Source organism: Pseudopodoces humilis, chromosome 3, assembly GCF_049639895.1.
Source record: "Pseudopodoces humilis isolate 2021_Gansu_Grassland_sample_001 chromosome 3, ASM4963989v1, whole genome shotgun sequence".
In the NCBI taxonomy this organism is placed as follows: Eukaryota; Metazoa; Chordata; class Aves; order Passeriformes; family Paridae; genus Pseudopodoces; species Pseudopodoces humilis.
In genome coordinates this window covers 89,433,004-89,459,903 of record NC_142202.1, presented here as the reverse complement: position 1 = coordinate 89,459,903, position 26,900 = coordinate 89,433,004, and the positions used below count along the sequence as shown (strand labels likewise).

The following is a 26,900-nucleotide window of genomic DNA, read 5'->3' as shown; positions in this document are numbered from 1 at the left end:
CATAGCCCTGTGCAGGCCCATCAGTACTTCCATGACTGGCAAGGGAAGGGGGGTTAAGTTGTTCGGCTTTTTTGTCTGAAGGGTTTTTGTGGGTGGTTGGTTTGGGTTTTTTTTTTTAAATACAACAGTGAGCACAAGACTAAGAAGTTCAAACATATCATCCATTTACACAAGTAAAAGACAAAGCTACAAACTCGGTGGATTTTTTACAACAAAATGTTACAAATGTCACAGCCTTGATCACAAAAATGACAACACACACAACAGCGTCTTTTATTACAGCTAGTCTCACTGCTTCAAGTGATACTCCCCAGCATTCTGACAACATGTAGAACTAGTAGTGCAAGTCTACGTATATAAGCAACTGAAATATATTGAAATATTAACTCCAATAAGGAAAAACAGAACTTCAGTGGAATAATTTCATATTAAGTCTTTTATAACAAGTATCACACAGTATTTTTAAAAGCCATGGCTGAAATAATGCTTATGCAATTTATTATTATTTTTTAATGAGTAAGGGCCTTTAAAAATGCCTCTCAGCATCACTACTTAACATACCTTCCTCTGGAAATGATTCATGCAACCAGGCTAGCTACACTTTTTTACCAAAAAAACTGTATATTGTGGACTACTTTTATCACTAACAGATATGAACAACAAAAACAATTTGTTATTTCATAGAGCATGACCAGTTTGGGGTACCTCAGTCTTCAGCTATGCATCACAGTATTCATCACCAAAAAAACTTAAAAGTCAAAAATCAGTTTAAACTCAAGCTCAAATACCATCCTGTGCACCCTAACTTCAAAATACTTCTCCAGAACAAATTCTACACACAGGAAATCAACCACCATTCAGTGCCTAGGGAAGGGGAGTGAAGCTGTGTTATGTAAAATCATGAAACACTCCTGAAATTTCCTCATCCATTATATAATCATAAAGACCTTTTAACATCTAGCAAAAATATATCAACTTTAAAAGTATAAATATCTATTATCACAGTCCACATAGGGAAGAAGAGAGTAACTATTACTCTTCCTCCTTCCTTTCTGTAACAGCAGTCCATTACCTTTTTTTATCCTTACAAGACTTGCAGTAACAGTACAGTGACATTTATCAAGATCTTCAAGTGATGAATTTAGATACTTTATTACAGAAATGATCTATTCAGCCCACAGTGTGGGAGGGTGTCTTTTTATTTAAGGAATTTCTGCATTCCTTTTCACAGTTTTATATCTCACATGAAAAGGCTCCCATATTGCAAGGCTATTTACTTACTCTTAAGAAAAAACAACTAGATAAATAAAGAATTATGGTCAACTAATTTTTCCTACAAACTTCTGTTAACCCTATGTTGTGATCATTTCAGTTATACAATGTAACTGTAACTCCAACATAGGAGGAAAGCCACGAAGACAAGAATATTATTTTAAGACTTGTCTCCTTTCCACTAAAGACATCAGCTCTTCTAGAAGTGTTTGTAAAAAATTTTATCACGAGCATCATATCAAAAATCAACACTGGGTTGAATGAGGTCTTGTCTTCTGGGGCTGGGTGGCCACACAGACTCACATGCTCTCAGAGTACTTTGCTTTAGAAAGATATTTAATTGATCAATGAACAAATCCCTCATACTTCAGAAGGTTAGCCTAAGCCACAAAATGCAGTGGCAGTATAAAAGAAATTACTGACTTTTGCAAAGGAAGCATTGCCTTTGTTCTCATGTGCTGCAAATTCAGTTACTCCACATCACTCCTGGAGAGCCTGTTTTGTGTTGCTGGAAACAGAAGTAAGGTATCTACATCAACATTTCATGTAGGAGGTGATCTCTGCATTTGGCTCTCAGATGAATTTGATGAATTTAGAAAAGTACTAAAGAAAAAAAAAAGTAAATGCTGATTAAAAAAACAAAAGAAAAAATATGTACAAGCTTAATATATATTCCTCAAGATTAGCTTTTCCTAGTCTGCCATATTTCCAGTACAGTTTTTTAAGTAGTTCTATTATTTTACTGTTCCTGCTACACACACCTCCACAGGCATAATGAATACATCACAGGAAAAATAAAGCTTTGCAGTACAGCATGATATTCTGAGCTCAGATTCATGTATTCACTACAGCTTTTAGATATTTTTCTGCTCTTTTAGTCTTTTAAATGTGTTCTAGCTTGCAGGAAAAGCAATACTTTTTATCTACTATTTGCATTTTCATTTTCTGTTCATTTTGCTACATTTTGTCAAACAGTGCTGACAATTCCATCTAATTATGTGGTTCAGTGGCCTTGAAGAGAAGGAGTATAAAAATTCTCCCAAGGTCAGTATATCAGCCAGCAGCATCCCAAGCTGGAGAATCAGAAGTTTCTGAAACTGCTCTGAATTAAAATGCTTTGTCCCAAAACCTGGGTGCATACGTTTTTTGATGTATACATTTTTTGATGTATCAATACAGAATACACTCTTTGGTCATCTTTCTTTTTTCCCTTTCCTCTACCCACGGTTATCTGAAGCTGAAATTAGTGTTAACTCTCATTATCAGCCTATGCATTAAAATCTTTTCTTCTAGGAGGCTGATGCTTACAATTCAACTTGTCTGATCTGTGAGAGGGTACAATGCAAATGAAAACAATGACTGGGAAGCAATCCAATTTCACTCTGCATCTCATGTATTCAGTGGCTGTTCTCCCTAAGCTAGGCTAACTTGCCAAAAGGTAATGAGAGCAATTTAATTTTTCAGGAAAGATAAAACTGGGGAACAATGTATAACCCAAGATAAGACAAATTAAATGTGGCCAAAAGAGTGAGTCTGAACATAAAGTTAGGTGTCCAGGGCAAAGTTAATGTAAAGAGAATAAAATTATGCTACAGCTTAACTAGAGACATATGTTACAAAGTACTAAACCATATGCCTGCTGCAAAGCAATAGCACCAAACAAAAGTAAAATTGTCTGAGAAAGGAAACAAGGGAAACATGCATAGAATGTTATTATGGACATCTAAAATAAGAAAAAGAAATGTCAGCAACCAAGCCAAATGTATACACATCACAGTTCAAGCTACACTAAACACACAAAACCAAACACCATGGTATAGGGAGAAAATGCTTGTATCAACATATAAGCTGCATATAAATAAATAAATCAATCCAATCATGAGAATATGCCTTTTATATATTTTTATTCAGCTTTCCCTAGTAAAAACACATACTCCTCTCCATACAGTTCCAAACAATTTATGTGGCACTTGGCCACACCATAAAACCACGTCAAAAACCACATCAAAAGCTGGAGCATGCAACCAGGAAAGTGGTGATCGGTGGAGAAGGAGACCTGCATTTCAGGGGTACCCGCGCTTCCCAGCATTCATTGGAGTCCTAGGCACATTCCCACATCACTTTGGAAAGGTCGCAGTCCCTCAGGCCTGGTGGCCTGGTTTATGGGCTACCATGGCTTTCCAAGAGCCTGTCAAAATTTTGTTGCTGATGGGCAGTCATCTACATGTCATGTCCCATGTCTCTGCACAGCAGAGTGATTGGCAGCTCCTGGGGACCAGTGACAAGCTAGGAGATTTATTACTTTATCACCTGGTTTGTGTCCTTTTCAGTTTCCAAATATTACTGGTCTTTTTTTTAAACTATAAATGCCATTTTCATATTTCAGAATTTTTTTTTTTTTTTTGCTATGAAGCAAAAGAAAAAGCCCTTTTTAATAAACTTATCTATTGACTATTTGGACTTTTTATGGCCACTTCATTTTTTAAAATGACAATTTAATGGTGCACAGCCACAGTACAGGTTTGTGAATACACAAGGACAATTAAGTACTCTCTGAAGGACTTCTGAAGAAGTCTTAAATTAGTTATTCTGCTTTAAGGAGGTAAGCTATCTCTAGGGGAAAAAAAGCCTACCATTCTGAATTTTGAGAAAACAAAATGAATATCTTCAATATGAAAAAAGGATTTAAAATTCATCTTCCATACAAATTTTTAGAAGTAATAAGTCTTACCTAAGAGAATTATCCATCTTTCACATTACATCAACTCTTATTTGGAACAAACACATGAGAAATAATCCACTCCATCAACATAACCAGGAAAATTACTTTTGCATTTCTCATAGAGAACTCTGCCAAAGACTACAGGATAGAGCATGACAGCAGCATACAATTCATAACAATTTCACAATCTCCAAATGTTTTACTGCAACACAAGTCTGCAAAAACTGATCATATGTAAGGCTTCACCTTTTAACTCCGCTGTAGATTGTTCATTATTCCCTTTTCGCCTCTAAACTAGTAGCCACATTTCCACTGCACTTCAGCTAACTCCAGCATGGATTTGACATATTTCCATGTTCAAGTAACTTTTCTATTACCAACAATACAAAAATCTTATTTAAAAACACACACAAGTACTAGTGCATACTCCTTGCCCATTGGGCCTAAGAAGAAAGCAAGTATCTTTGGTTAACCTACACTTCATAAGCTTTGCTGGTTTCTCAGAAAAATACCCAATTTCTCAATGCTCAAATACAACTTCCTTGACCACTTAAGCATTGCTTGGATACCACAAAACCTTAAATTCACTTTTTTTTTTTTTGTTCCAATCCTTCCTGAAATCTTTGGCATAAGTTTATTTATCCTATGCACTGAAATACTCCCTTGTAAAATACCCATTTTAAACACAAACTGAATTCATAACTGCAAAGCAATGACTTGTAAAGAGGTTAGGAAAAGCACTGAAGCCTCTTATTCAAGCAGATGGCATGCTTTCTCAAACAAATAAAAATCATAACAAATTAAATAACACTTACTGACTTGGAAATTTAGCTTGATATCCAGAATAAAAGTCTTTGCTCTAAATCTGCACATCCAATTTTTCCAATCTAACCACTATGAATACTCCTTAAAATAGGACATCTGAATTTAGATTGCTTCATTAATGTGACTAGAAGGCAACTGTGACACTTATTATAGCCTAGCAATTATAAAAAACTAAAGTTGTAATATTTTTTAGGACACTTCAGACTAGACCCATACTAGCAAATTAAACACCAGCCAGGTGTTCATGGGGAGCAGAAGTAAATCCCTCCATTCAAGTGAGATTTTTGATGGAGATAGCTCTAGCTTGCTTTCAGCCCATGCCAGCTGCCTACCTCCCAGACAACTCTCAGGCACTGTTCAGGGTGAGCATGGGTCATCCACCATTCCCAACAGAGCTTGGCTGTAGCCCAATACAGAGAAAAAGAATTTCAGAGCATGAATGAAGGCTCCTCTATGGCAGTGGGCATCAGTGTCACAGAATTGTCCTAATCATGCTAATTTACTGGTGTCTATGTAACCGTAAAACAAGTTTTGCCTCAACCTTTTAATTCAGGTTTCAAAGTAGCGCAGTGACTGTCCTGAACTCCTTACCTTTAATCCTTGCAAACATCAATAATGCTGACTGCTGCACTCTGGAAGAGAAAATGCCTTCCTGAGACAAGTGGGGTACTGTGAGGCCAGGCAACAACGGGACACAGAGCATATCAGATATATCACATTTACTCTGAGGCAAATGTCAGATGTGCCTAGAAGCACAGTGCTTGCTGAAAGAAGAGTTAGTTACATCCCATTTCATCACTGAGCATGAGCAGGCACATGAGGCAGCTAATACAGACTGGCTCATGCACTGTAATCTCTCCTTTTATCTTAGTCTAGAGCAACTTGTCCTTTTGCAACACCACAGCAGTTACAGTCCTTTCACATGCAGACAGGCAGTATTAAACCCGTGATGCTTGTGAGGCTGGCCATTTCTGGATGGCAGAAGTGATCATGTGCCCTGGGTCTTCCTGGATTACAGTGTACAAAACTCTCATACCCTATTGCGAGTGAGTCTGTAACTCCCTCTGCACATGACTGCCCAACACCATCCTCTCCACAACAGACATGGAAGAGCCATTTCAGCTGCCTTGGACAAGCAGCAGCTGAAACATTGCTCTCCTGAACTGAACATCTGATCCAGCAGCTCAGCCCAAAGTGTACTGCTTGTGTTGACTGTTTGGCTACTCAGAGTTTACACTACCTTCTGTTGCACTTATTCCCCTTCACATCTATCCTGGAAGTGGGAGGAAGATGCAGCACTCACTCTCCTGGAGTGAGCCCTGATGTTCAGCTGGAGAAAAAGGTTACCAGACAGCTGGCATCTTGGCAAGATTAACTAGGTTATGCACTTCATGATTATCTGTGAAGACACAGCTGTGCCTTCTTAGCTTCCACATACCAAAACAAACAGAGGCAGCAATAGTCAGTAAAAGAAATCAGAATCTTGTGAACATTAGACATGTATTTATTTCTTCCGTACTAAATGTGGTTCTAAAAAGGGAGGTTTTTGATGAAAATTCATCATTCAGAAATGAACCACAGGAATTTCAGGGTCCTGGTGAAATGCTGTTGCTTGGAGACTTAGGTAGAAATTTGTCACTGAAGAACCACTAAAAATAGCTCAAGTGATATTTCATTTGGCATGAGATCATGAAGGCAACATTCTGCAAGGGGAGATTCATAAATTTCAAAATCACAGGATCCCAAGCTGACCTTGCAGCAATGGGCTTTTTGACAGGCAGGAGAAGCTTTAGTATCACGACAAAATGGCAAGATGCAGAAAAACTATCAGCAGCAAGCTGAAGTGTAATTTAAAAGAAAAAATAATATTTGCTTGTAATGAAACAAATAGTCAAGGACTGTCAGTAATGAAATGTACATGAGACTGTACAAGACCATGCAAGAATCTCTTCCATACTTCAGTCTCATTTATCAGATGATCCCTTCCTCTAAACTAAAACATCCTGGGCTATACACAGCAGTTCCTCTCTGGACCATGCCAAGGAAGTATAGTGGCAGCCACAGGGAGAGAATAAACACATCTCTTGTCCACTTGAACAACTAAAACTTTCCTTCCCGAGTAACACGGTACTGCAAAGAAATCTCTGCAAAGACACCTCATTTAAGAAATATGTAACAATATTAGAAAGAACCACTCTACAGTGAGAGAAATAAAGCATTGTATTGGGCAGGGAGGGAAGGAGTGATGTAGCAATAGTGATGTGCAAATAGATTCAGCAGAAAAGTGTTTATCAGCCCTGCTGAAGGAAAGCTACTGCTGAAGAGTCATCAGCTCTTAGAGCTGTCTTAAGGCTCCTGGGCACATCTCAAAACACCTGGGGGATCCAAGTCAGCTACTGCCCCCAGGCTGGCCCAGCTCAGAGGTGATGGGTCTGGGCCCTGGGGGCAGCATGTCCACCAGCCTTGTAATCACACTGGGCACCCTGTTCCTCAGAGAGCTGCCCATGCTCCCCAGGTTCCTCAGAGTTTCCATTCTCTTAGCCAGGTGACAGCATAGATAATGCTATGGAGAAGGGGAATCTCAGTTATCCTCCAAATCTTCACCACTGTTTTCATAAATACTGCTTGGGCTGCCTGCCACAGTCTGATTCTGCTGGAATTTTTATAGTTTCCTATCACAGATCACTTTGTAGATCCTCTCTTCTCAACAGAGTGGATGGAGGACATTATCAGTGCTTTCAATGAATACAGTTACATCCTGAAAAGGCCATATCATAACCTCTCTTGATATTCTTCTTGTTGACAGCTCTACATTTTATATGGGTTATCACTGTGGAATAAATTAGTGGAATTTCTTTGGCTCTGGTTCTTTGTGAAAGTGTTTCCATACTGTAGAGCACAGCTCAGTGTTCCATTCTATCCTATTAATTTTTTATGGATATAAACAACAATAAACAAAAAGCAACCTTAGAGGCAAAGGCCAGAACATACACTTTTCTCTCCTGCATGCCGATCTATAATTTGCTTTCCTTTCAGCCTTTTTACTCCTACATATCACCCAGTAACACAGTTCTAAAAAACCCATTATATTCCTACCCGAATAGCAAAATCCTGTCATTCTAGTTGCAGATAATCAAAACTCTTCCTGCTCAGAGAGGCCTAAAAATACATCTAACTCTCAAACACTCAAATCACTGTTATTCTTATGTAAATTCATACAGAAGCACCATTCAGTTTTGGATTAGGTTTCCCTGGTTAGTAAACCATAGAAATCATTCAGGCAGTTTGCTGTCTGACCTTTGGCATATGGTGAAGGTGAACACTAGGCCCAAGACAAGAGCATCACCACTGGGAATGCAGTATTTCTGAGAAGACACAGACACACTAATACTCCTCATAAATTCAGATACCTAAAAAAGATGGCAGTGATGGAAAGCAGCTAACCAGGACCACTGTATGAAACATCCTGACTTCGGCAGGATTTAGGACTGGATTTGGTTCTTCGTCTTGTACACAGTTTTGTTACATACGGGCATACTGCTAGGCATCACTGAGTTTGCATTAAGGCTTTAGTACCTCTCAGACTTCATTTCCTGGCTGCACCAGACAAAGGAGCTTTCTGTACACTGGGTGGCCTGAGGGATGGGCATTAAATCAGCATAACACACTCCAGAGCATTTCTTACAAGAGTCACAGTATTTTCCAAACATTAATTATGTTTCCAACTAGCAATACTTATGCATAAAGTGTGAGCCTCTCCGAGATCCTAAGGGAGCTCTTCCCACTTCCTTAGTGTCTTAGTGTCACTTTTTATAACCTTTTAACTTGTGCAATGAATTTGTTTTATGGCTAGTCCTTCTCCATCACTGGGTTGTTAGGTTAAAGCAATTAAGCACTGCTAATGATAACAATAAAAGCCATGAGTTCAAGCACACATTTGATCTTCTGTCAAGTCATCACACAATGGCAGCACATTAAACAGGGTGGGATATAACACAGCCTGCCAGGAAGGTACAGAAAGCCAGGCAGGTGTAAACCACACACTAATAGGAAAAGTTGCCATGCACATACCATGAGGCTAGGAAAGACCACAAAATTATAAACTAAGACATTATATAGCATTGACAAACAAATAGGTAAAGCAAAGGATGGGTCTGCACAGAACTGTCATGGAGCTGGGGGTGGTGGGTGCTTCTCATGGAGAAGCAGCAGGGCAAGGTCTGGCAGGGCCCACCACCCCAGCCCAGCCAGGACAGCAGGGCTGCTCCAGGCACTCCTCCCTGGACAGGGGCTGAGCTTGAGCCAGGCCATGAGGCCACAGCTGGAACCCAGCAGTGCCAGGCTGTGGGGACCTGGAGACCAGCCCTGCCGTGGAATCTCTGGAGGGTCATTCATTCCCAGGGAGCTGACATGGGGTTCCAGACTGTGGGATACTGGGGGAGCCCAGCAGAGTGGGCTGGGACACCAACACCAACTGTGATACCAATTTAAACATAAAAATAGCTTTACCCTGATGTCAAAAGCCCAGCATGAGATAGAATGCTCCACTTGCAGATAAAACTGTTGTCATACTAAAAATATCATCAGCAACTGACACATGAAAATTCCTGTTTACAAACTCACAGGAAGAACCAGATCATGAAAGATCCCACCCTCCACAAAGCAGCCGACAGTGTCCATCAGGAAACCTTCAGCATGGGCAAGACAATTGGGAGAAGAGGCAGATATCAATAAATACGTAGTTACTGAAGTTAATAAAAATGCCATTCGTGCCTTCCAAATCAGAAAAAAAATAATACTGCTAATTTGAAAAGGTTAAATCCTGAAATCATGAGTCAGTCTTTGTTTTGATCAGTTGTCTCAAGATATAATTTAACAAGACACATATCTGCATGATTACAGAATGTACTGTCAGTATTTTGGACAAGACTTGGGATGACTAGCATTTAAAAGTGAGGATTTCACTCCATATGTCTTCTTGTTCAAGTTTTAGAGAAATTTTAGAAGATCAATATGGAGCTCCCAGAGTGAAAAATCTTAATGCAGTTAAGATTTCAAATGTCAGAAATTAGGTTGGATTTCAGAAAGGCAAGTAATAGCATCTTTAAATTACTTATATTAAAAATAACCAAGATTTATATTTGTAAAACAGAGTAAAGCTTAACAGGTAAGTCACATAGAAACAGAAGAAACTGAAACCAAAGCTATATTGAACAAATAAATATCTTAACAAGATAAAATAAGAAAACATTAGGTACTAAGGGAAATTTTTGCTTTAAAATACCCATGTGCCCCTATTTTCTAAAATTTTCCCATCCATTAGATTACATAGATATTGTTAGATGATGGAGGGAAATTATAAAGTAATTTTCAAAAAAGGAAAGAGATTGAAATGTTGATCCTTTTTCACATGAATGTTAGGGAGTATAATTTACTCTGATACCAGAAGGTTAGTAGACTAAATGTCCAGTGCCATCAAGTAAACAGTCACATGCTACAGGAAAACCTTCTGGCATAGCAAAATTCTCAATCAGATAGAAGCCCTAACCAAACAATGGCGAGAAAAATCAAGATTAAAAAAAAAAAAAAAAGAAGTAGGAGACATAGTAACTATGAAAAGTAAAGAAGATTTGTGATACAAAACCAGGCAATAACACACATGTTCACAGATGACCAGAATCAGGGAGGTGGTGAGAAGAGACAAGCCACTGCAAAGGCCAAATACCTGAATGAATTCGTTACCAAGAAAGGACCTAGGCTTTAAGACAACAATTTGTTTTTCCTTTCCCCACAGCCTCCTTTACAGAAAAATTACCAAGTTACATCACAAGAAGAAGTCTCAAAGAATAAATTATTTAGACAGGAAACCTAAACATGTCCACCTACAGTGTACATAGCCAGCTACTACCAACTAACTACAAATTCAGAATGGACTTAAGGTATCAGAGAAAAAAACAATAAAAACCTATACTAAAATAGATCACTGTTATCCAGATAATTTTAAGAAGTAAATGAAAAATCTTGAGAGATTACTGGTGTAATCTCTCAATTCTGGTGGTAATCTGATCGGTTCCACCAAGAGAAACTGGAAAGCACAAAAAAACCAAATGAAACCAAACCTAAAATACTGGGAACAATACTCATAATGGAAAATTGTGATGTAATGTAATGTAATATAATGTAATGTTCCATAATGGAATGGAAAAATTCTCCAAAATCACTGAGATCAAATTTAAAACTAACACTGCCAGGTCCGCCACTAAACCATGTCCCCAAGTGCCACATCTGCACAGCTTTTGAAACCCTTAAGGGATGGTGACTCCACCACTTCCCTGGGCAGCCTGTTCCCATAACTTCTGTCATGATAAACTGAATTCATCCATCATATTTTTATTTCCTCTGAGTTAAAAACAAAAACAGCTATGTGTATGGCTGCATATATATATATATATATGTGTGTGTGTGTGTGTACATGTAAATACAAGGAAATTTGACTCATATTTACAAAAGCTAACTAAAACCAACAAGGATATAAGACACAATCCTTTTGTAGCTTGAAAAATTACTTACAGAATAATAAAGTCTTGAATTTTGGCTGTCTTCCAACATGAGAAAATGGTGTGGTTTTCCAGAAGTCAACAATGCATTCTACATTTACTAAAGAGCTGGAGAAGGCAGCAAACAAAAACATTCAGTCTTGTTTAATTATATCAATGTGTTCAGATTGGGTGCACTCCAAAATGCTAAGATTCAGACTCACTTACTGAAACTAGGAGGATTATTAGAAATGGCAAGATAGGAAATATAATTTAAACAAAAAGTTAAAAAAAAAGGAAATTAAAAACAAAAGATAAGCATCTCTGAATTACCAAAACCATCGGTGGAAAACTGTCTGTTAACTGCATACAGGTAAATAACAAATTGTATACTAGGTACTCAAGAACTACCTAAAAGAAAAAAAAAAAATCAAAAGGAATTCTTAAATTCACATCAAAGACATACTACATAAAACAGTAATGTAACAAAAGTACTACATTCAATCACAGTCACATCACAAAGTGAATCAATAGTAGGAGCACTGAAGAATATGTACAGCCATCAAGTGCTTTAGTACCATGCCATGGAAAGAACTTGTAGAAGCTGACATTTTTAATCTTGAAATATAGAAGTAAAAACATTTTAACTGAAAAAAAAAAAAAAAAAAGAAAATACAAAACCATTAATTAGACTCCCTTTTGCTTATTGTTACATTGACAAAATCAAATTACAAGCAGACTGCTTCATATAGCATCTAAGCCATTGGTCAACACTAACTGCTAGACATCGACACAAATACTGTGATAATGTGTTTATTTATTAGAAAGAAAAAAAAGCAAATCAACTCAAAATTATTTATCAGCCAAGTCATTAAGCCAACACATGGAAAACAAATCTTTGGCATTTCAAATGCAGTTAAGAGACAGAAAATATCTTGGTGTATTTCATAATTAACTTGGTCGCACACAGCAGGGCAGGAGCATTTGCTTTCAGTGGCAGTGCAAAACCAGACTGACTCTCTCATCCTGAGCAGCAGTGCTCACACATCCAGGTGCAAGTCAGAGTACTGAAGCCAGGAGCAAAGGAAACAGTCATTTCAGAAGAGATCATGCTACTGTCTGCACTATCCCTGACAGGGATTAAACTAGCCTTGAACTTCTCTCACAGTAGGACACCAGCACCTCAGTGCATGACCTGATACTCACGTTCCAGTCAGGCTTGATCCTGACACTAGGAACTCAAGCTCACAGCAGGAACATAGCCACATAGCATGAGAAATCTCAGTTTTTACATTTCACTATGATAAGGAAAAGCCCAAAGATATCTCTACAGCTTCAACTACAGTTCAGGGAGTGAAGCCCAGGCTACTTCCTAGGACTGGAGCCAGTGCTCCAGAGTGCTCTCTGCGCCAGTGGCAGGCAGAAGGAGAATGGAACAGAGGACTTCTCTTTTTCCACCATGAGAGGGAAGGGACCAGCCTGATGAAGAAGTACAATTCAGCTCCACAAGAAGCACCTCAAAGGAAACCCGTCTTCTGCCTACATTTTGTAGGTGCAGACCCACAAGGAATCCAACCTACAGCTAAAATTTATCTTAAAAGTAATGAAGGATGGAAGAAAGGGGAACCAAGGGTAGAGTAACAATTATACCAGGTCTTACAGATTCTAGGAACAAAGTCTTTTCAAAAAAAACAAAAGCTTCCCCCAACCTCTAATGAAGGAGTATTCCCCAAAAAAGCCAAATGATCAAAGATCAGAAGGGAGTAGACTCAAAGTGTATTAGATGAGGAAATGCAAAGAGAAAAAAACAGTATCCAGCACAAATGATACAGAGATCCATCAACAATTTAATCATACACCCAGACCTCCAACAGATGATTCACAGTGTTGCCACTGAAATGGCTACAAATTCAAAGTACATTTCAAGATTAGAATAAAGATGATCAGCCACTTGCTCTTGTTATTTAATCAAATCTTTACATTTGGTATTAAATTGCAAATTATTGCAGATACACACAAGCTCTCAAAGTGTAAATTTCATTCTTTAAATTCTCCTAAGTATTATACGGTTCCCAAAGCAAAGAAATGCTCCAGTATGACAGTCAAAATATCAAGGCATAAACATGTACTGTTTCTAGGACACTAATATAATCTTCATAAATTAGATTATAACTGTTTGATGCTGCTCAGTCCTACCATATACCCACTTTAAACAGCATGTTGGATGGCTGGACTCAGTGTAATCAAAGATCTGAAGGAAATGTATATCCATGAGAATGCAAAAATAAATGTACAATTTAAGTAGAAACATACAAGGTCTACAAGAACCAATGTGATTTCATTTAATACAATTTGCAACAGCAGAAAATGAGAATTTGGGTGGATATCCTCCGAGGCAGAATAGATCTGACCTCACAAGAAGTACACAGACTTCATTAGCAAGGGCTCTATTTTAAAATATTGAAACAAAAATATAATGCAAAAGTATCCTGTTGAGCACAGTAAAATTATCAGGTAATTTCATCAAGGGACCTAATCAACTTTGTCTTTCTTCCTGTGGCTCATCTGTGTCTGTTCTTCTCTCCTTTAAAGGGATACTGAGCCAAAGGCTGCTCTAACTCCAGTGTAAACTGAAGGTAGACAAAAATTTCTAGCAAAGCAAAATGAAAACCAAACCAAAACCAAAACAAATGCTTCTCAGCAATTGCTTTGCTAAAAATTAAGATATTAGAAGGCATGAAGCCTAAGTCTGCTCTCCAAAAAAAATTTCAGTATGTTTGAAATGTATGTTCTTTTTAATTCAGAAATGAATGTATAGTCACTGGAGGAAAACTACCAAGGCACAAACAGCTAGGAAGAGCCTAATTGCTATTAAAGGTCATTGGGACTTGCAATCACATTGCTATATGTTCTTTTGAAAATATCCTACTCTGAAACTTTAACTACCTTAGCAATAATATCTTATTCCCAGAAGTTATATACAACTACAGAGCAGTGGCTTCTCCAGACAAGTGCTCTAGTCATTTCCTAATTCCTAGGATGTAATGTAAACCCTTTCTTGAAATTAAAAATTTATCTAAAGGCAAAGTAATTTAAAGCATTAAATATTTATAAACCTCAATAGCTAAGTTCCCGACTCACACCAAAATTAACAGGAGTTTTGTTTGAATAAAAAACACAGCACTGAAAGTGCCATTTCTCTTTCAAAAAAGCTCTTTTGTTTGAACAGTTCAGACGCTTTATCATTAATACCACTGTAAAATGTCTGTTCAAATGATTACACTTATTTTCTAATGCTGCTTCTACTGTGCCTAGGAGACTTGTCACATGAGGAGCACACAGAGGGAAATCTGATCAGGCAGAAGCAAAGTCTATGAGCAGACTTTGACAGGATATCCATTTCAGCACCCAGCAAGAGACCTTCTGGAACTTCTCTGTTCACCCATAGTCTCATCTGCAAAACACCCAAAAACATACCTCTGAAAGCTGTATACAGAGTCAGACTTTTACCCATTTTGTGAACTAAAACATACACACACCTCTCTAATCCCAGTACAGAAGAGCTCTACTAATTTTAGATTCACGTGGTGCCAAGTGTCATAGCTGTCAGATAGCTGGATACCTGAACCTCAGGCCAAACTCATTTCGTTTTCCAACACAATTAGGTTATGAGCCCCACTTAACTGCTGATCTGTATGTATATGCACTGCAGAACACATCATTAAATACTGTAATTTCACATGTTAGCTATGAAACTGAACAGTGAAGATATGTTTAAAAGCAAACCAAGTTCAAAAGGGCCATGTGGCTATAATCAAGAGCAGATTTTGGCCTATGCCACTGGAAAGCCCATCAGAAACCTAATCCTCCTTGTCTTACAGAAATAGTTACACTAATTGTGCAATTGCGAGGCGCAGAATTTAATCCTCAGTACGTTTGCCTAGAATCTTCACCCTTTCACAGATTTATTGGCAGCTATTGTCATCTTGTACAAAATCCAAGGAATTAATAGATTAACACTCCACAGCAAAATTATGTACTTACCGGGAAAAATAAAATTAGATCTGGAACCATGCTGACTTGCTTTTAATGCAGCTACAGCTAATACCCTACAGGAGGCCTGGTTTTAGGAGGAATATGCCTTATCAAAGGACCAGCTATTACTTGGGCCCCAGTCTTGGGAAGAGTCTTGCGTGGGTGGGTTTCCAAAGCCGGTCTTTCCCCACAAAAGCAGCAAGTCTGCCTACACAGATCAACTTGTAAGGTCTGGCTATTAACATGCCCTTCAGGACTTGACCAGCAGACTGAAGTGTCTTTGTAAGCATTGTTTCACCTGTTTGAAAGCTGGGCTGACTGGAAGTATTCAGTACATGAATATTTTCACCCACTTCAGAAAAACAAGGCTTTGTTAAATTAAACAGCTTTAATGATGTTTTACAGGAAACATTTCAGGCATGCAGCAATAAGCTGCATTCATATCTGACATTTACAAAATGTTATTATTTTAAGCCTGAACTTATAAAATTCTTGCACTTAAATTCAAGCATGTGAATAAGCCCATTTTTATTTTACAAAGCTATTAATTCCAAGTACATGTTGAAATGGTGGAATAAATTCCTCAAATCAGGCATGTTTTACATAGCATAGAGGAAAAATAATAAAACATAATCTGGTTTTCAAGCAAAATACCACTAGAAATTAGACAACTTGATCACAGAAAGCAATTACTAACACCTCAGTCAAAAATATAGGTTGAAAGAAAGCAAACCTTTTAACTCAATAGTGACTGAAATTTATTTTCCTTTTTTCCTCCCTTATACTTCACCACCTCTTGGTTTTCATTGTAAAAAAAAGCATTATGGAATATTCCTGTGATCTCTAATAAAAGATGTTGCTGACTCAATGGGAATTGGGAAGTAGCAGAAAAGCCACGAAGCAGACCTTTGATGTCTGCTCCAATTCACATACTAAAGACACTTGAATCAATGGCCAAATTCTGTCTGCCTTAGTCACCCGAGCAGGTACCTATTAAAATCATGGCAAAGCAGCCACAATTTATGTATCCCATCAAACTCAGCTTCAGAAAATGCTGTCCAAATCTCAAGGCCTTTACACAAACAAACCTCACTGAATTGCCCAACATTCAGGTTCCTGTTCTTTTACTCCAAGACCTCTTCACTTTAGCTCAAGTGAACACCTCATACAAGTCAAATCAGCAACATCTGGTTCATCTTTAAGATGAATGTACACAAGGAAATATCCCATCTCCAAGCCCCTGAAAAGTCGGAACTTCTGCTTTAAATAAGGAGGAATGTTGAAACAGATTTTACATTTTAAAATGAAATAGGTTTTACATTTTAGGTGGCCCAAGCTGCCCATTAATTTAGTCCAACTTCAGACAGCACAGAAGCTATAATGTTTCCATCCCTAATTGAAGACATTTTCTGTTGGCAACAATTCTTCCTTCCCAGGAGGACAACCTGCTGTAGGAAATGTGCGGGGAATACGGGAAACAACAAGGTTGCCTTGCTGAACACTGGCATGGTGGCAAAGGATTAGGTGACTTGCAGCTGGATAATCCACATGTCCACACTAGTCAGACAAAACAACTTTCCTATTTAAATAATAATAATAATAATAATAATAATAATAATAATAATAATAATAATAATAATAATAATAATAATAACAATAATAATAATATCAGGCCCAAGGCTAGATACTACCAGCACCTGAAAAGAGGTCAAAGAAAACCACCCACAGTGGAAACTACCTAATCAATTACTCACTTCAGGATTTCCTTCTGCATTCAAAATCAGAACCCTGAAGCATCCAATTAGTTCACAGCTGAGATCCCATAATAGCAAGATTTCTGCTGACTAAAAATTCAGGTCCCCAACTTCAAAGTATAAATGAGGAAATGCATATTACAGAGCCAGAAGCACCTATCATGGCCCCTACTGTCTTTGCCCTATGAAGACATCTCAGAAGAAAAATATCCCTGGACTAAATCTGACACCTAACACATTTAGGAGTCTCCAAATGCCTCAAATGCAGCAGGAATTCATTTTCAGATGTATAAAAACCATTCTGTGCAAATGCTCCCTTCTTGAAGTCAGCTCAAAGGAGCTGGACAACAGGCATCTATTGTTTCTACCTTAATTCAAAACCTGTACCCAGTGTCAGAACAGCTTTACTTGACACTACCCTCAATCAATCATTAGAACAAATTACATTGTCTACACAGGCAACAAAATGCATCAGATGACCTGCTAGCTCTGGTCCATCTCCAGTGTCTTTGTTCTCAGAATACAGAACCAGAGCTGTTTGCTGGGCTTCAGCTGAATGTGTAGTATTACACATTGGCAGTGCCAACAGTGAAACAGAATGCACCAAAGTTTAACAATCTGATCTGAGTTTTGCTGTCCCCAGCCCCAGATTTACCCCTCCTTCCTACAGACACAAGAGCTATGCAGCAAGTCCAAAGTACCCAGAGAAGCACTAATCAGGCACCCATTCCAAACAAAATATTCATGTGACACCTTTCCTAGCTCTAGCAACAATTTAGTGCAGTCCCTGAACTGCAAGACTGAATTTTTCATGGGCAGTCATGTCAAGCTGAATTTTCTAATAGATCTGTTTCCTGTAGATGTATATGTATAAATCTACAGCATTAAAAGCTCTGCACAGCCCAGGATAACCCTATATATTTCAAACTTTAAGGGCTTACATTGTTAAAGAATGTTGTTGAATAACTATGAATTATTCAACACTTAACTCCATGAATTAGCTCTTTTCCAGATACTGCAATCACGCTGTCATTAACAGATGCACCCATATCAAAAATGATGTCAAAATGGAGACAACCAAGTTACACAGTTGTTCAAAACCTTTCAGAAAAGGGTTGTGGCAACTGTTATTCAAATAAAAATTTACTACCTGAACTGAAAAATACTTTAAAGAGTGACCATTTCAGAGGGATAATATATTCATATATAGAAACTTGATTCTCAGTTTATTACTTCAGATTTATAGCAGAGGAAATATAATAAGCATACTGCATTTACAGCTTAAAATCATAATCTTCAGATATTTAATGCTCAAATAATAACGGCACGGAACAATGGATTCCTATGCCATATGACAGAGGTGGCATTTTAATGTTTTAAAAATCAAAAGTATACTAAATACTATTGGACATTTTATTTATCAAAAAGGCTACAGCTAACAATTTTATTACATTTTGTTCCCAGGCAACCGCGAGGTAACTTACAGAGTACCAAGAATAATTTTGAAGTCCTTTACAACCTCCCAGATAACTCACATACAGTTTTTGAGCAAAAGTTGAATCTTTAGTTATATTAACAAATATTTGTACGATGTCTCATGTTACTATTCAGCCACAAACAAGATGTGAAATATGTCAAATACTTCAGATAAACTATACTACATGTTTTATTGCCATGTTCATAATAAAGGGTTTGCCTTTGAATTCTTAGAGGTGCTACAAACAAAGAAGCAGGTTTTTTCCCCTGAATAAGTAGCTGGATTCAACCTGATTTCTATAACATCTGAGATAATATGACTTTTTTTTTTCCATCAAAATGCTTTAGAAATACTGCCAAATAATCACTAATCAAGAAAAAAAATAAAAAATTGACAGCCAGCTACTGAGTTGACCAGGGATTAGAAAACAACACTCTCTTCTCCCATAGCAAACAGCACTTCTGTGGTATGTCAGATTTAGCAAACAGTTGCCTAATTATTTACTGCCACAGCCAGAGACATGATCAGCAGACAGAATTTGGAGACACACAAATATCTGGCTTTGCAAAGAATAAACCTGTAAAACAACAAGGTACTTGGTCTTGCGTGATCTTCAAGATCCACAGCCTACTTTGGCAACAGAAACAGAGGAAGAGTAAATTTCACTTTTCTATGTTTAAAAAGGTCAGATTTTATCTTCCTAAATGAAACTGCCTGTACATCTTAATGATGCGGCATCATACGATCCCAAGCCTTCCAAGACAGGCAATGAATTTTGTACAGCTGACTCTGCTAGTTACAGTACTCAACAGCTGGGACATAGATAATTTGGCACCCTGATAATGGCCTAGATGAGTATGAAGCATTCTGCAGACAGTAAAAAGGAAAAAAAAAAAAAAAGAACAATCAGCATGAAAATTATAGATTGAAGCTCGTCTTATAAAGCCAACGTAGTTCACCTTTGAGTAAGAAATTTACTAAAGGAGGTGTTTACAAAACGGAGAAATTCAGAGAAAAGGCACTCCCTCTTCAAAGCCTATATTGTAGCAATTCTTTTCTGATTAGATCAGCTCCCATAGCAAGTCATCAGAACAACAATCACTGTAGTGAAGTCATGCTACTGGGACTCAAATGAGAAATCATGACTGGCTTGAAAACATATTTTAGAAAGTAATGTGTTTTCCAGGTTTCCAATATATCTTAATTAAAACAAGTCCAAGCCTTGACCTTTGCTCCAAATGGCTGAATAATGTCTACCTTGAGCAGTAAAACACAGCATACCAATATACAAATTATGGCACTAAAAACTAAGACAACAGACATTATATCCTTCCAAATAATTTCAGGATTTGGGAATCACTGAAAATAGCATATGAATGGACTCTGTGTTGCCCCCACAATGAGATATACTCAAATACTTTCAGAAAGTGCTTTATTTCTTACAGAGATGTAAATTAGTTTTCGGAGTTTATTTAATTAAAAATCCTATTGTTCCCCAACATACAAAAACCAAACCTCTCAGTCCCTTTGCTGATAAAACTCCCATTGAAATAGGGGAAATTGGGCCTAATCTCTTTCCCAGGTTTTTAAGCAAGTAATTGGTATGAGAAGGAACCTTATTAAACCTAATTCTAGCAGGAAATAAAAGGTGATCCAAAGCAGAAGGACAAGCTTTCTCAGTGTTTATTTACAAAGTAAACAGTCTACTAGCTCAAAAATTTCGCAAAAAATCAGATCAGCTGCATATAAATTGAGGGAGAGAATGGAATAAAGATGTACTTTTGAAGATGATGGCAATCATGAAATGGTAATTATTTCTCTACTAAAATGCACTAATACATTCCAATACAGAAATGGTGCACATGCTCCATTGCTGCATTGACACAATGGGCAACAGACACAAAGGAGTCATTAGTCAATACTGCTAATGACACATGAAATTGCGAGTGATACCAGTATAAAGTACACTGAGACCCAACAAGTTCTCATAGTCAGAATAACCATCTGTTGAGGGTTTATTTTTCAAAATATTGCTACTAACAATACAGAATAAATAAAATCAATTATCAGTATCCTCAAATCAAGCTGTCTTAAACTATGCCACTCCCATCCCCATCAGTGGAAACCATTTAACAAAAATCTTCAGGACTGACTGAAGACATACAGCTGAAAAACTTCAGAAATCTTATTTCCTAACATCACAAAAGCACTCAGCACTGCAAATGTCAGCATATGCTGTGACATGCTGTAAAAACTATTTCAGGGATAAAGGTTCAGTGTGAACAGTTAACTCCATCCCTTTCGCACTTGGATTAAAATCAGAGCTCTAACACTTTTGATAAGCTTCTTCAGATTTAGTGCTAGCAAATGTACTGAAAAACAGCAATGAATCATCTAAACCATCCCTTCCATCCCGACATGCTTAAGAAATCAATGCAATGTACATTTCTAGCAAGATTAATTTAGCTGTGTGCATCTTCATCATGATAAATGCCTTTTTCCTTATTTTTCTGTATTCGATTAAAAAAATCACGAACTAAGCTAATACTTTCCCCTAGCCCAAAAAAAAAACCAAAAAAGGAAAAAAACCCAAATAAATAAATAGGTAAAAACAAACCGAAGCTTTAAATACGAATGCATATCGAGACACAAATCCCTGTGTCCGCACTGCACTCGAAAAAGCGACTTTTAAACACACGAGAGCGCCTGTCACACACTGCTGAGGTGACACGGTATTTATAGCTATCGCACAAGCCGCCCACGTCCTTTCCCCCCAGACCGACCCTCGCAGGGACGCGGGGCCACCGATCTGCCCCACCTGGCTGCCAGCGCCTCCCGGCTCCGCAGTCGCCACACCCGGCGGGGCGAGCGGCCGGGCGGGCGCGGCGGCACGGCGCGGGGAGCGCTGCCCTACCTTTGTATCTCTCTAGGACGTCCTCATAGGCTTGCAGGTACTCCTGCTCCTCGGTGTAGAAATACGCGCCGGGGGAGAGGTAGCCAGCCATGGCCGGGAGCTAGCCCAGCCCTGCCCGCCTGTGCGGCTCCGGGCGGCCGGCGGCCTCGGGGGCGGCACAAGCAAAGCCCCGAGAGCAGCCTGCGGGGGGCGGGCGGGGGGAGGCGCCGCCAGCCCGGCCGAGGAAACGCCCCCGCCGCCGCTCGGGTTTCGGTAGCCGCCCCTCGGAGCGCGGAGGGGGCGGCACCAGCCCGGCGGCCACTGCCTCCCCGCCGCAGACCCCGGCTCCAGCCCCATGGCCGAGGCACCGCCCGCGGGGCCGGAGAGCTCCGCCGCGGCCTCCGGCCCGCCCCCGCCTCCCCCGCCACGAGGAGGGTGGCGGCTGCCGGGGCGGGGACGCGACGCCTGCGGCACTGACGGGGCCGGCGGGGACAGCGCGCCGGCGGGCAGGGACCGAGCGGGGAGGGACCCCGAGCCGGCAAGCAGCGGGGAAGGGAGCCCCGCAGTCCCGGCGGAGGGGCGGGGCGGGCGCGGCACCGCCGCAGGTGTCACCGCCGCATCTGCGTCCCCCCCCGCCGCCCCCGGCCTGACCCCGCCGCCGGGCTCGCTCCGGTGCGGTCCCTGCTGACCTGCCCCCGGCCCGCCGGACCCCGGCCTCCGCACCCTGCCCGCGGGGGGCGGCCGGGCCGCCTCCGCAACCCCCCCACTCGCGGCCGCATCCTGCGGCTGGTGGGAGCCCGGCTCCGCAGCGCTGCCCCCGCTAACAGCGCCGCCAGGATGGGGGACCCTGGGAAATGGTGTCCCGGGAGGGACCCACGGAGGAGCATATATAACCGGGGTGGCTGGGGAGAACAACAGCGGTGTCCCCGGGGAGCACTGAGGACCGCCGCATCTTTCTGCGATTCATTTTCAGGCGTTTTCCAGCTTTCGCCAGGGTGATGCGGACCTCCGCCCTATTTTCGACATCAATTGTTGCCGGGCCGCGACCAGAGCCTCTGGAGGCACACTGAGGCGGCTCCGTTTCGATCCCCGTCCCCCCCGAGCGCAGCTCTGGCCCCGAGCGGACAAAGACCGGCATCTGGTCCTCCGCCCCCGGCGGAGCATCATCGGCCGCCGCGGCCTCTCCCCGCGCTGCGGGCGGTCCCGCGCCGCTTCCACCCGGGGCGGCCGGGGCTGCCTCGGCCTTTTGGGCCGAAAAAAGCGCCGGCCCCGCTGAACCGCCCCCCGCCGCGGCTGCAGCCCCCAGCCGCTGATGCCTTCTCGCATGAAAGTTTAATGGGCGCACCTGCGCGTGTTTCGGCTCGCCTTCCACACGCATCAGTTCACCCAGTCGCAAAAGGCGGCCAAAGAGCTTAGTCACTGCCCGGCGGGGCCGCGCTCTGAAGGAGAAGGGAAGGGGGTCCCTCTGGCCCCCGGCCGCCCCCTGCCCGGCCACCCCCGACCGCGCCTTACCGGCGATGCGCAGTACGGCCCGCTCGGCGGGGTCCAGCACCGAGCCGCCCTGGATCTTCCGCTTGGACCGCTCGTGTTTGGGCAGGTTCCAGGGCAGCGTGTCCCCCGGCGCCGGCGACACCGTCCCCGATCTCTGGCTGAAGTCCTCCTCGTCGGAGAAATCGGCGGAGGACGACATGGAGCATCGGTAGGACGCGTTGCCGGAGCTCTGCACGGGGAGACAGACAGACAGACAGGGTGCGTGGGGAGCAGCTCGGGACGAGCCTCAGGTGGCGCCGGCGAACACCCGCCCCGCGTGGCGTGGAAAGCATCTCACGGGAAAAGGAGGATAGGGGAGAGGGCCGCCGCTCACCATTGCCGTGAATTTAGAGGGGAAAGGGGTGCGTGTGCGGAGTGCCGAGGGTGATCCTCCAAAAAATAGCTGGTCTTTAGCGGGAGTGCATTTGGAGGGATGTCGGGGTAGAGCCGTGGCCTGCAGCTGGGCAACCAGCTCGCAAATGAGCCTCCCACTTCCCCAACAATAACCCCAGCAGCAACAACAGCCGAAGGAAAAAAAAAAAAAAAAAAAACCACATCAACCTTCCCGGCTACAGATCGATGGCGTTTGGCTCCCCCGCCAGGACAAGGGGAAGATTTGCCATCACCGAGCTACTGGTAAATCCACCCCTGGGACAGAGCCGGGCCCTCCGGGAGCCAAGGAGCGCTCTTCATTACCTGCCCCGCGTTCCCGGGGCCAGCCCGGCGCGGCTGCCTAACGGGGACGGGGGCGAGGAGGGAAGCAAGGAACACGATTTCTCAGAGCAGCCCCTTTGGGCAGCAGGGCACAATGGGCAGCCTTCGGTCACACTTTGCCAGGCGGATTCGGCAAACAAACGACTGAAGTCGGTGTATGGACTGTATCCACTTTTGGCTTCCCAGCTACTCAAGAAAGAGCTCTTCCAGAAACGTAAATAAACACTGATGTACTGCAGGGAGAGGACTGCTGCCATGTCTGTCTTCCCTGGTTATGGTAAAGAGGGAAATGGAGATGTGTGAACAGTAACAGTTCAGCACCATGTTGAAATTTAAGGTACATCATTAAACACATGTTATCAGGACACATTGGACAGCAAGATACTATTCATTTTACTCTGTATTTTGTGATTGAAGGGACTTGTGGTATCTCCAAGGCACAAGACAAGAAAATGATGGGTTTGATTTGTCATTTCATGTGGGAGCTGCTGTAACAGCCTTTCAAAAGTGCAACCTGATGCTTCTCCGATTATGTTGATTTTTAGGTGTGTGCTGTTGTCAACTTTTACATGTGTAGCAGAATCACAGACTCACAGAACTGTTTGAGCTGGAAGGGATCTTTAAAGACAACCTAGTTCCAACCCCCCTTGCTGAGGGCAGATACATCTTCCACTAGACCAGGTTGCAAAAAGCCCCATCCAACCTGGCCTTGAACACTTACGGAGCTTCTCTGGGCAACCTGTTCCAGGGCCTCACTGGAACTTCATAGTGAAGGATTACTTCCTTATACCTAATCTAAATCTACTTTCTGTAAGTTTAAAGCCAGCATATTTTGTTACACAGAAACATGTCCATTCAGCCATTCTAGATTCCAGATTTGATACTAAACCAGATAGTATTTTAGGCTTCTATTGTACCCCTTTTCTTAATTTTCTTTTTTTCTGTAAAGGGGCTTAAAGGGTACCTTTACTTAAAGAGGAAATTTGTACAGTGATTGAGGTCTGATAAAATGTATTGCTGCTGATTATTTTTTTTTTCTGTCAGTTGTCAAGGGGGGGGTATTTTATCCATTTAAAACTCAGAATCTGCATAATCCAGAGAAATAGCATGATGCAGTCTTTGCTCTGCATAAAACTAAAAATAATATACAGTTAAATAATCTGCTGTAATAAGAGGAGATCACTTATTAGTGTTTTTCCCTTCCGACCCTCTTTACTTCTATCCCAATTCTCTTTTCTCTTTGTACAGTACTCCATGGTGAAGTTTGAAACATGCAAGTTGAGAGGGAGGGAATGAATACATAAAACAAATTAACTGAATTATTGTTCACTATCTTGTGAGGTAGAGAGCAAAAGGTAAGTGCAGAAAAACAGAAACATGAGATGTCTGATACCAGCTCGGATTACTTCATAATTTGTTTTAGTGCAGAGACTATTTTGCTGTCAGTCTATAATAGGCTTAAAACTGGATCTCATAAAGCAGGATGGTCACATTCCACACTCCTGATAGAAGCTGGAAGTGTTTGGCTTGCTGCAGGGCACTTTGTTGTACCAGCTGGGCTACCAGGGCCCCTCATGTGCTTAGTCAGGGATTAGGTTCCTTTGAGCCTGTCCTTAGCTCCAGATTTTGCCATAGAAGAGAAAGTGTTGCCTTTAATCCCAGCTCTGAACATCCTGTTTGAGGCCTGAACCTTCCTTTGGCTGATCAGCAACCCCCAGTATCTCTGGATCGCACAGACCCACTGAGACAGATTCTGACGTCCATCTTTTCCACCCTCTGCATTTCTAGCTTATAATATGAAAGCTGGAAAGAGCCCAAACACAGTGTTGTGAGGTGCTGGAGCAATAGTTTGTTAGTATTTATGTAGCAGCTTTAAATATGCAAGAATAAAGTAAAATAGCAATTGCTATTGAAGTTTTGAGGAAAGATCTCTCAACTCTCAGATTTATATTTGAAAGTAAGTTGTTAATTTTATCCAGTAGGATTTTCTTTTTTCAAAGAGGCCTTCATAGCCCATTATTATATTTCATCTCCTACCTGTAGAAGCCAAAAACACTGTTGAGTTCATTACACTGTTCATTATGCACTGAAATGTCAATTTTAGGGAAAAGGAGTCAGCCTTTTAGTCAGCTCTGCTACAATACTGGAAAATAAGCTGTGTGAGAAGGCTCCACTCATATTTATGGGAATCAAACTGAACAGCCAATGGTAAAGTAGTCTTTGGCATCTGTGTGTATTACAACTAGCTATCGGCTTTTAGGTTATCCTACCTTAATTAATACATGCAGTAACCAAATGAATAATCAAAACCCACTTTAGCTTTTAACTCTTCAAGGACCATGTTGTTTCATTTTCAGAGTAATGTAAGAAGTTCAAAAAGGAATTTTTCATTCCTTTTCATTCCAAATCTGGAAAGCATTAAGAAATGTCAACTTCTACCTTAATTAGAGTCTACTTTCTTATTCAGCATGGAGATACTTCTGAGTAATGTGTACACAGAGATATTGAAATACCTAAGTATTTTTACCTTGCTATTCCAAAGATGTTTATAAGGAACTGAACAACTTTGCTTGAGTAAATTAACAGCTTTGATAAGAATTCTGTAATTGTTCCTCTTTTGCACAGGCAGTGTTCACGCATCACTCATCTCATTGGACACTATGTTTCTAGTATAGAACTAGAACATATAGAACATATAGTATAGAACTCTGATAGAGTTCTAAGTCCCAATAAATATTCCATTGTCAGAGCAACATATTGAGCAGTTTAAAAAATAGGAAAACATGCAGAACATCTGTACCACTCTGAAAAAGGTTCCTGGCCCATTAGGACAACGTGTAAAAAAAAAAAAAAATAAATTGTTATATTCTGTTAAAATCAAAATGTGTAAGGCACTTCTGTTATTTCTGTATAAAGTACACGGCTGTATGCATGTGAAAAACAACAATTAATAATACACAGTGCTTTTTGGGGGGCTACATGAGCCTGCTCTTAGGGACTTAGCAAGGATCAGGGCTTGGCCGCTCTTAGCTTGAAGGCCTGTAAGGTCACAGCCCAGTTGCTATAGCTGCTTGTTCTCCATCTCCGATTCTTCGCTGCTGCTGCCGCTGCTCAGCAGCCTGGCGGTCTGTGCGCAGCCCGT

At 40.9% G+C, this 26,900-nt stretch overlaps 1 protein-coding gene across 9 annotated transcripts in view; it reads right to left on the bottom strand.

Annotated features, from left to right (window-relative positions):
* Window positions 1-26,900, bottom strand: part of DST (dystonin) — a 284,904-nt gene that overhangs the window by 227,469 nt on the left and 30,535 nt on the right. For 6 of the 9 annotated variants that reach the window (XM_014263409.2, XM_014263412.2, XM_014263414.2 and 3 more), the window contains exon 1: window positions 21,536-21,680. In XM_014263409.2, coding sequence (XP_014118884.2) covers window positions 21,536-21,626 — 91 coding nt within the window. In that variant the 5' untranslated portion in view covers window positions 21,627-21,680. Of the gene's footprint in view, window positions 1-21,535; window positions 21,681-23,026; window positions 23,235-26,900 lie in introns of those variants that run through there. The other 3 variants (XM_088053354.1, XM_088053348.1, XM_005518112.2) reach the window with 1 other exon arrangement.